We start from the raw sequence: 11278 nt of genomic DNA, 5'->3' as shown, positions 1-11278 counted from the left end.
AGGGACAGAGTGAATGTCAGGCCAGGTAAATGGATCAGAGCCTGCCTGAGGGAAAGCACACTCTGGTTTGAACCCCCACCTCGTTCCTGCCCTGACTCCCTCATTCCACTGATCCACATTTTCCCACCACCTTCAACATGCTAGATTTCAATGTTTCCATGTCACCAAATTGAAGAGTGAGTGCACTCCACTAATTCCCACTTTTGATGTAATGGACACCAGCCCCTGCCCAAACCTTTCATCCTCCCCTGCTGGAAAGCATAAATCTTTTTGTTTCTACCATTGTAAGTTGACGATTGTCAGCTGAGTCAAGTAGACAACTTATCAAAGAATCATAGATTGGTAAAACAGAATCAAATCATAGAATCCGTACAGTGCAGGAGACCATTCGGCCCACTGGCTGCACCTACCCTCTGAAAGAACACTCTATCCAAGCACAGGCCCATCCCCCCCTCACTTCTATAACTCATTATGATTTTTTGGCGTACTAAATGTGGTCTTATTCATGGGGGGGGGGGGGGGGGGTTTGGTGGTCGTGAACAAGGAGCCCGATTTACAATCTGGGGCCCCCTGAGATGAAGGAGGGCAACTCGTGCTGCCTTCTCACTAGCCCAGGTTGACTGGTTGAGTCAATGTGTTGTCAACCACGCCCTGTACACGTCGTGCTTAACTTCCATTAGGAAGTCATTTGATTCCTCAGTGATGCGATTAAAACCCCACCTCTGCCACGTGTCAGCCTATGAGTCGACACTCTGGGCGGGACGGATATGTTCCTCCCCTTCTATATCAACCTGTCGGAGACGGTATTCCTGAACGATCAATTTTGCCTTTTTTAAAAGTTCCTCCTGGAGTTGAGCGAGTGGTGAGTGCAGAAACAGCCCCGTGTAGTGTTGAGAAGAACTTGGCGTTTCTTTTTTCAATGGTCTGACGTTTTGCACTTTATCTATTTTTTTGGAAAGCTGTCAGGATGTCAGTGGCTGTAAGTTCCAAGCTGAACAAAGCCGTCCGGGAACAGTACCTTAAACTGCCCCAGGGTGGCAAGGTGCAGGCTACCTACGTGTGGATCGATGGTACAGGAGAATGTCTTCGCAGTAAAACCAAAACTCTGGATTTTGAGCCGAAGACTGTTCAAGGTCGCGTATTTATAATTTAAAGTTTACACACACAGTAATGCTGTGACTTTATTCAGATGATTTTTAAACTTGGCTGATTGTAGCTTTGCTGTCTTCCCCCACTTCCAACAGATATCCCGGAGTGGAATGCTGATGGCTCCAGTACCTTTCAATCGGAAGGCTCCAACAGCGACATGTATCTGATTCCGGCCCACATGTTCCGGGATCCTTTCACCCTGGATCCCAACAAGCTTGTGCTCTGCGAAGTTCTCAAATACAATAGGAACCCAGCAGGTGAGTTATGTGGAACTGCTGCCTGGTTCAACTGCTTTGAATTAATGCTGGTTAATGTTTTGACTTTGTTTTTTGGGGACGGAGAGGAGATATCCTGGAAAGATGACCAAGCGACTATTCCTCCCCCTGTTTAAATGGTCTAATTTCCTAGCCTCTTTTTTTTTTCTTCTTTCTTTCTCTTTCTTCTTTCCTCCCCCCCCCCCCCCCCCCAAATTCTATTCCATTCCTCAAATATTATCAATGTATTTTTTGGTTTGGGAACCTAACTGCTCCAAATTGTGTTGTAGAAACTAACTTGAGACAAACGTGTAAAGAGGCGATGGACAAGGCGAGCTCCTCTCATCCCTGGTTTGGGTTGGAACAAGAATACACTCTATTAGGAATCAATGGACATCCTTATGGCTGGCCTGAAAATGGGTTTCCAGGGCCACAAGGTGAGGAGAGACAATATGGGATGCCCTTGGCAGCTGCATTTTTCTTAAAGCAAATTTTACCCAGTTTTCACATTTTAATTTAATAAGTTTCTGTTCCTGTTTGTTCTTTTTGGGCTATGCTCCAATTTATCCCTCTGGCAATTTCTGTTCTATTTAGTTGTTTGGCCTGAAAACCTGTTATATATCATGACACACCTCTATGCTATGGGGTGGTGGGGGGGGGGGGGGGGGGGAATAGTTGAGGTACACCTCTTATTTTCTGGGAACTTTTTGTGTTTAACTTCTCCCTGTTTTATTTCCAAGAATTAATAAAAGGGCAGATTTTGTGGCATCTAGCCAAATGTATTGGAATGACATCAGTCAAGGACTTGTCCCACATTAAAGTTCTCATTTATGGGCTGTTGAGGAAAACCATTTCAGTTGGAATGAGGGAATTAATACATGTATTAACAGTTCAACCAGTGAATTTGTCAAGAATGTGAATACAGTAATCTGGGGACAAGAGGTATCACTTGATAAATTTATGATAAACAATAGGGTTAAATAATTGGTTCTAAGTTACAGTAAATAACTAATTATTGCTAGCTTGTAAAATTACTTCTATCTTAAAAATAGAGATGGAAGATAAACATTGTAAATGAGATGTTGTGAAATAACCCACACTTGCTGCATTCTGACTAATTTATAACAGGACCCTACTATTGTGGAGTTGGAGCAGATAAAGCTTTTGGTAGAGATATAGTGGAAGCTCACTATAAAGCATGCTTCTATGCTGGAGTGACGATATCGGGAACCAATGCTGAAGTCATGCCATCGCAGGTATAAATTTGGGCAGAGGTTGCATGCTTGCCTGGTAGTTCAATGGAAAATTTTATATTAAACTATGAGCTTATTTATCTCTTCCAGTGGGAATTTCAAGTGGGACCATGTGAAGGGATAGAACTGGGAGATCACTTGTGGGTTGCCAGATATATCCTTCATCGCATTTGTGAAGACTTTGGAGTTGTCGCTACATTTGACCCAAAGCCAATAACTGGACATTGGAATGGAGCTGGATGCCATGCTAACTTCAGCACAGAAGCCATGCGGAAGGAAGGCGGAATCAAGTAAGATTTTAATCATTTGTAATATCTATGGGTTAAAGAAACGTGTTGCTTGTGTGTAAATAGGTCAATTTAAACTGATTTTAAACATTCAATGATTAAAATCAAGCCAATTTAAACATTGTCAGTAAGTATCTATCATAGATCTACTTGGTAATGAAGGTGATACATTTGAAATGTCAGGATTATTTTGTTCCAAATTCATGATTAGTCTTTGGATGGATAATTGCAGCATTAATAATTGGCATCGGTTGGCAGACATTATCCTTGTATTAAGTCGCCCAAAACAAATTCTATGGACCTTTACCCTAGTTACCACTTTAAAGGTACCATTGGGATATTTTGTATCCTTCCCAAGAACTATAGCCTCTGCACAGTGAAGTCTATGGTCTAAATCACATGAGCTACATCCACCACTGATTTATAAATGTTTATTTTCTGAATTGAACATCCTAAAACTGTCCCAGTAGGAATATGTTGCCCCTTGGATATAGAACTTGTGATGTGGATAGAGAACTGGTTGGCAGACAGGAGACGGAGTGGGAATAAACTGGTTCTTTTTCAGAGTGGCAGGCAGTGACTAGTGGGGTACCACGGGGTCCATGCTGGGACCCCCAGCAGTTCACAATATACATTAATTTGTACAAAGGAATTGCGTGCAATATCTCCAGATTTGCAGACAACACTAAGCTGGGTGGCAAGATACAGAGAGGCTGCAGGTTAGCTGAGTGGGCAAATACTCGGCAAATGCAATATAATGTGGGTAAATGTGAGGTTATCCACTTGGGTGGCAAAAACAGGAACGCAGATTATTACCTTAATGGTGGCAGTTTAGGAAAGGGGATGTGCAACTAGACCTGGGTATCATGGCGGAACATTTGCTGAAGTGTGGTATGCAGGTACAGCAGGCAGTGAGGAAAACTAATGGAATGCTGGCCTTCATAGCGAGAGGATTTGAAATATAGGAGTAGGGTTGTCTCGCTGTAGTTATACAGGGCCTTGGTGAGGCCACACCTTGAGTATTGTGTGCAGTTTTGGTTTCCTAGTTTTGAGGAAGGATATTCTTGCTATTAAGGGTGTCCAGCAAAGGTTCACCAGACTAATTCCTGGGATGTCAGGACTGACAAATGGAAGACTAGATTGACTGGGCTTGTACTCATTGGAGTTTAGAATAATGAGCCGGGATCTCGTAGAAACATATAAAATCCTGATGGGTCTGGACAGGCTAGATGTGGGAAGAATGTTCCCAATGTTTAGGACATCCAGAACTAGGGGTCACAGCCTAAGAATAAGAGGGAAGCCCTTCAGGACTGAGTTGAGAAAGAACTGCTACTTCTGAGTTATGAACTGGTGGAATTCTCTCCCACAGAAAGCTGTTGGGGCCAGTTCGTTGGATATTATCAAGAGGGAGCTGGATGTGGCCCTTGCGATTAAAGGGATCAAGGGGTATGGAGAGGGAGTGGGATACTGAATTTGTATGATATTGAATGGTGGTGCAGGCTTGGAAGGGCCGAATGGCTGACTCCTGCACCTATTTTCCTATGTTTCTAACATAAACCATCTACAAGGAAACAGACAAAGGGACAATGCTTAATGGTTGGATCCAAGTCTTTCAGGTGTGTATTTGTGGTAGATGATTAGAATTCTATTATACAATTAAGTTAATTCTCAGTTAATTAATTTTAATTGAGATTAGCAGATTTGTTAACTGGATGTGTCCATAACCAGATGTATTGAGGGGTATGGCAATGGTTGGTATATGGTGTTAGATCATCGATCAGATACAAATTCGTCGAGTGCTTGCATAGTTTAGTTACCTCTAGTCTTGACTATTCCAAATGCTAATGTGGCCCATCTCGTGTCCTCCACATTCAGTTCTTATCGTGCCCTGCAGTTCCACTTGCTATTAAACTGTTCTCCCTGAACTATTATTGGCTTCCAGTCCCCTAAAATGTCACTAATTTCCAATTGTATGTTTAAATTTATTTTTTTGCATTGTCCCTCCCAATAACTGTGGTTCCATCTCTACAGCCCTTTTTGAATTTTACTCTTCCTCTAATTTGATACTTACCCTCCTGTCTTTGCCCCACCCAACCATACCCTGTGCTACAGAATTTCCTCCCTAAATATACCCCCTCCCCCCTCAATCTCATTGACTAAGCTTTTGATTTGCCTATCTGGGGCGGCACTGTGGTTAGCACTGCTGCCTCACAGCACCAGGGACCCAGGATTGATTCTGACCTTGGGCAACTGGCTGGAGTTTGCACTTCCTGTGTCTGCATGGGTTTTCTCCCCTTTGGGTTATGGGGATAGGGTCTAGGTGGGGTACTTGGTGTTAGTGCAGACTAGATGGGCTGATATGGCCTCCTTCTGTACTGTAGGATTCTGAGTCCCTCAAGATCATAAGATCAGAATATTTTCCCTTCTAGCACCTGCTCTGATTTTCTTAATGCTTTTATATAGTGTCCATTAATATTGATCACTTTTTTTAAACTAATCTTGCATGCTTTTATTATTGGTTGATGACTATCTACTTTACTTTAGAATTTGTATGTGCTTTCTGTCAATTGATTTGAACAAATATCGTCCATTGCATTGGACCAGGCTCTGTCATTTTCAATGCAAAAATCAATAAACCAAGGAAAAGACTATTTTGGTTCTGGTGGTGTATGATGAGACCGGGTTAATTAGTAATGGATCCTCTAGGTAAGAAAAGTCCTGACACGATAGAATTTTGCAGTTCAAAAATGAGAAATATGGGTCTGTAACTAGTGTCGAGGCAAATCTGTTGGCTAAAGTGAAATGGGAAAGTACCTTTTTAGAGAAGCTATGGAAGACGTTTAAGCAGATAAGATGCCAAGATGCATAATCCATCCATGGAATTAAGGATGGTATCTAATTGCAAAAGAAAAATGTATAATGCTCCAAATATTAGTGGTCGGCCAGAAGGTTAGAACAACTTTAGAAACGAGCAAAACCTGCCTTTCAAGAAATGACTAATATCAAAAAAGGGAATAAGTAGTGACAGTTACCATGTCATTAATTTATCATGTCTGCACAATTAATAATGGGAAATGACAAACTTTGAAGTATTTGGTATCTGTCTTCACAATAGAAGAGACCAAAAGCATCACTTGAGGAAAACGTACAAAGAAAATTAATGGGGCTTGAGACTACAGTAGGGTGGTGTGAAAGGAAGTGGCTGAAGAGATGATGGATGCCCTGTGTGTGATCTTTCAACTTTCTCTAGATTTTTGGAAGATTGCAGTGAGAATTGGAAGTAACCACTGAGGAAACCGTAGGCCAGTTAATCGAAGATCTGTTTTTAGGAAAATGTTGGAATCCATTATTGAGTAGTTGCAGGATATCTAGACAATTGTAATCTAATCGGGCAGAGACAACATGGTTTTGCGAAAGGGAAATTGTGTTTGATAAATAGAGATGTAACCAGCAGATTGGATGAAGGGGAACCAATATGTGTAAAAGGTTCCTGCGGAAGGTAAGCATGTTGGGGTGATATATTGGTACAAGTGGAGGATTAACTAACAGGGTGCTGTTTCAATTGGCAAACAAACTAATGGAGTGCCATAGGAGCTAGTGCTCAGACCTCTGGTATTTATGATCTATTTAATGACTTGGGTACAGGGACTGACTGTGTTGTAACCAAATTGCTGCTGATAAAAGTTGAGGCGGGTGCTAAGTCTGCAAAGGGATAGGCGACTGGGGGAACTGCCGTTCAGAGTGGTAGGGGTAAGTTTTGGGCATAGACATAGAATTTACAGTGCAGAAGGAGGCCATTCGGCCCATCGAGTCTGCACCAGCTCTTGGAAAGAGCACCCTACCCAAGGTCAACACCTCCACCTGGTCCCCATAACCCAGTAACCCCACCCAACACTAAGGGAAATTTTGGACACCAAGGGCAATTTATCATGGCCAATCCACCTAACCTGCACATCTTTGGACTGTGGGAGGAAACCGGAGCACCCGGAGGAAACCCACGCGCACACTGGGAGGATGTGCAGACTCCGCACAGACAGTGATCCAAGCCGGAATCGAACCTGGGACCCTGGAGCTGTGAAGCAATTGTGCTATCCACAATGCTACCGTGCTGCCCACTATCTAGGCATCCAAGTAGTGTAGGAATGAGAATGGCTACACAATCTTAATTTGGCCCGTCTGGAGGACCAACTGAAGGACAATTTTCGGAGGTGGGACGCGTTCCTGTTGTCACTAGCTGGGAGGGTCCAGACGGTGAAAATGACGGTCCTTCCACGATTCCTGTTCGTGCTCCAGTGTCTCCCCATCTTCATTCGGTAGACCTTTTTTAAACTAGTTCGTAGTTACCACGGGTGGGTAAGACCCTGCGAGTAAAGAAGGATGATTGTGCAGAGCTGGGGAGAGGGTGGGCTGGTGCTGCCAAACTTCAGTAACTATTATTGGGCAGCGGATATAGCCATGATCAGAAAGGTGGGGGGGGGGGAAACAATGGACGGGGGGGCTTTGGAGAGGGCAAGAATTGAGGATGGGGGATCTGTTGAATGAAAGGAGCTTTCCTAGCTTGAGGGAGCTGGAGAAGAAATTTGGCTTGGCGAGGGGAAACTAATTTAGGTACCTGCAGGTGTGGGACTTCTTACGTAGAGAGGTCTCAACCTTTCCACTCCTACCACCAAGGGGGATTCAGGATAGGGTAGTTTCCAGTGTGGGGGAAAGGAAGGTCTCCGACATCTATAAGGAGCTCATGGGGTTAGAGGACATGCGCAAATGGGAAAAGGAGTTCGGAGGAGGTAGAGGATGGTCTCTGGGCGGATGTGTTGAGTAGAGTCAACACATCCACAACATGTGCCAGGCTCAGCCTGATACAGTTCAAGGTCGTTCACCAGGCTCACATGACAATGGCCTGGATGAGCAGGTTCTTTGGTGTAGAAGACAGGTGTGCGGGGGGGGCAGCGAACCATGTCCATATGTTCTGGGCATGCCGGAGGCTTGGGGGATTTTGGCAGGGGTTTGCTGACGTCATGTCCACTGTTAAAAACAAGGGTGGCGCTGAGTCCGGAGGTGGTGATTTTCGGGGTGTCAGAAGATCCGGGACTCCAGGAGAAGAAAGAGGCAGACGTTCTGGCCTTTGCTTCCCTGGTAGCCCGGAGACGGATACTATTAGCTTGGAGGGACTCCAAGCCCCTGAAGCCAGAGACCTGGCTTACTGATGTGGCTACCTTTCTCTTTTTGGAGAAAATCAAGTTCGCCTTGAGGGTCACTGTTGGGGTTCGCCCGGAGGTGGCAACCGTTCGTCGACTTCTTAGCAGAAAATTAATCTTCAGCGGGGTGGGGGGGGGGGGGGGGTTTGTTTAGTTTAGAGTAGGGGGTTAATAAAGATGGGACCTGTAAGGGAGGAAGCAGGTGCAATAAGTTTATAGACTTGTATTGTTTATTTTGACATTGTTGTAAAACCAAAAATACCCCAGTAAAATGCTTACTTTAAAAGAAAAGAGTCTGCAAAGGGATGAGTTGGGAAAAATGGTGGATGGAATATAATGTGGGAAATTAACCCCTTCGGCAGGAAAAGCGCAGAGACCGCAGTCCAGGGGATCGGAGTGATCTGGTGTAGAAATCACAATGTTAGTATGCAGGTACAGCAAGTGATTGGGAAAACAAATGGAATCTTGCCCTTTTATTGCAAGGAGAATGGAGTATAAGCAGGGAAGTCGTACAGGGCATTGGTGCGACTGGAGTTTAAGGAAGGATATATTTGTATTGGAAGCAGATGATTTGCTTGACCGATTCCTTGGAAGAGGTCCTCTTTTTTTTAATTTTAATTTAGAGTACCCAATTAATTTTTTCCAATTAAGGGGCAATTTAGCGTGGCCAATGCACATACCCTGCACATCTTTGGGTTGAGGGGGAGAAACCCAGGCAAACACTGGGAGAATGTGCAAACTCGGCATAGGCAGTGACCCAGAGCCAGGATCGAACCTGGGACCTCGGTGCTGTGAGGCAGCAATGCTAACCATTGCGCCACCGTGTTGCACTGAAGAGGTCCTCTTGTGAGAAATTGTTGAGCTTTCATTGGAATTTGGAAAAATTATGTTGAACTTTTTTTTTTAAAGGATTCTGAGGGGACTTGCAGAGGATGTTTCCTCATGTGAGGAATCTAGAAGTAGGCAGCACTAAGAAAAGGGTTTCCTATTTTAAGATGGGAGATGAGGATTGAATCTTTTTCACAGAGCAGTGGAGGCTTGGCTCATTGAATAAAGATTGAGTTAGACAGATTTTTGACCAGTGTTTGACCATAAGACATGGGAGCAGAATTAGGCCACTCGGCCCATCGTGTCTGCTCAGCCATTCAATCATGGCTGATATTTTTGTCATCCCCATTCTTCTGCCTTCCAAGTGGAAACATCCTTTCCACATCCACTCTATCCAGGCCATGTAGAATCTAGTAAGTTTCAATAAGAAACTTAAGATTAAGATTGGGCCTTGCTCCTTAAACTTAACTTCTGCTAGTCTGGTGCATGGGGTGAAGGCCGATTTGAAAAGGTGGGATGCCCTCCCCTGACCTTGGCGAGAAGGGTACAGACAGTGAAGATAAATATTCTCCAGAGGTTTTTTTTTTTTTCCAGCGGTTCCCAATCTTTTTCCAAGGCTTCCTTTCGCAGGGTTAATAAATTTATATCCGCTTTTGTTTGGTTTGGAGGATGTTTTTGCAAATCGCTAAGCAGTCAGGGGTGGGGTTGGCACTACCTAATCTTTTATGTTAAGGATATTGATAAGGTGCGGGGGTCATTTAAGGATCCAGACACTCTATGGGGGCGGATAGAGGAGGGTTTGTGCATAGGGTGGAGTCTGAGGGTCCTTTAGTCTGAGATGGTGTCCTCTGCTTCTAGCTTTTCCTACAAGTGGAAACAAACTCTCCACATCCACTCTATCTAGACCTCACAGTATCCTGTAAGATGCCCCCCCCCCCCTCATCCTTCTAAACTCCAACGAGTACAGACCCAGAGTCCTCAACTGTTCCTTCCTAAGCATTTCCCCATTTAGAAGATAGTCTATGCCTGAATTCCTCCTTCCAAAGAGCATCCCCTCACACTTTTCCACATTGTATTTCATCTGCCACTTAATTGCCCACTCTCCTAGCCTGTCCAAAGCCTTCTGCAGCCCCCTTGCTTCCTTATAGGGGACAGATGGGAATGTGGAGCTGTGGCTACTTCAGATCAGCTGTAATCTTGTTGACTGGTGGAATAAATCTGAAAAGCACACCCCTAGTGTTTTTAATGACCTTGTGTAATGTGCACTTTTTTTGTTTGAAGTAGAGACTAGGTTGAAATCCTCCTGGATGAGGGCTGAATCAGAGATAACATTTCCATGTATAAATGTTTAATTTAGGTATATTGAAGAAGCGATTGAAAAGCTGAGTAAGAGACACCAATACCACATCAGCGTGTATGATCCAAAACGAGGACAAGATAATTCCAGAAGGCTAACCGGACTGCACGAAACATCAAGCATCTCTGACTTCTCAGCTGGAATAGCAAACCGTGGGGCTAGTATTAGAATTCCCCGGCAGGTTGGACAAGATGGTTGTGGATACTTGGAGGACAGAAGACCAGCTGCAAACTGTGACCCTTATGCTGTCACTGAAGCTCTGGTCAGAACCTGTATCCTAAATGAAACGGGTAATTAGCTAAAATGTTGCACTCAGTGGGCCCTATAGCACCTAAAGATTGGTAATATTTTACCTAATCCAAAATTGTTTCTATATAATGCAAAACTTGTATTTTTAACCACCTACTTGAATATTAATAGTTATTTAATGCCCTGTATGGAAGCTTGATTACACCTGCAAATCTAAAGCACACAATGTCCAATAATAGATGATTTTAGTGTCAAACAGTCTAAATGGGTTGAATGTGCATGGGTGTGGGAATTACACTTGTATAGTTTTCTGAATCTGTTTTTTCCTGACACCAGTTCGAATTCCCTCTAGGATACTCCAATTGTTTCATTGATTCGAGGAGGCGCCTTAAACTTTAGATCACCAACTTCAAACACAATAGGTTGATTTATATTGTGATATTTCAATGGTGTATGGAATAAACTTTTAGGTATCTTTATTGTAATATATTTTTCTTGTAATGAACACAATGTTTTTGATAATTCAATCGCAAAACAGGTACAGAATGATTCCTAGCAAACAGGACAATTCAGAACTACACTTCAGGAACTAGTACCTCCTTGGATTATATAATGAATCAATTCAACTGCTGAACAAATGAGTGAGGTGGGGGGAAAACAAAATGAAATTGCTCATGGTAAGTCAAAAATTGCAAGAGTCCATGTG

The 11278-nt window shown here is 43.5% G+C and overlaps 1 protein-coding gene across 2 annotated transcripts; it reads left to right on the top strand.

Moving 5' to 3' along the window:
• The first annotated feature begins 705 nt into the window (after window positions 1–705).
• LOC140399111 (glutamine synthetase-like) lies at window positions 706–11051 on the top strand. Of its 2 annotated transcripts, XM_072488286.1 has the most exons (7): window positions 706–862; window positions 960–1133; window positions 1245–1406; window positions 1694–1840; window positions 2532–2659; window positions 2747–2946; window positions 10324–11051. In XM_072488286.1, exons 2-7 carry the CDS (start codon window positions 968–970, stop codon window positions 10619–10621), a joined length of 1101 nt encoding a protein of 366 aa, XP_072344387.1. In that variant the 5' UTR covers window positions 706–862; window positions 960–967; the 3' UTR covers window positions 10622–11051. The 2 variants fall into 2 exon arrangements, with proteins under 2 accessions (XP_072344387.1, XP_072344388.1); XM_072488287.1 differs by lacking the exon at window positions 706–862 and having other exon boundaries at window positions 877–1133.
• The last annotated feature ends 227 nt before the right edge of the window (window positions 11052–11278 follow it).

This window comes from Scyliorhinus torazame, chromosome 22 (genome assembly GCF_047496885.1).
Source record: "Scyliorhinus torazame isolate Kashiwa2021f chromosome 22, sScyTor2.1, whole genome shotgun sequence".
Classification (NCBI taxonomy): domain Eukaryota; kingdom Metazoa; phylum Chordata; class Chondrichthyes; order Carcharhiniformes; family Scyliorhinidae; genus Scyliorhinus; species Scyliorhinus torazame.
Note: the sequence above shows the minus strand (reverse complement) of the source record. Positions and strands in the feature narration are given on the sequence as shown.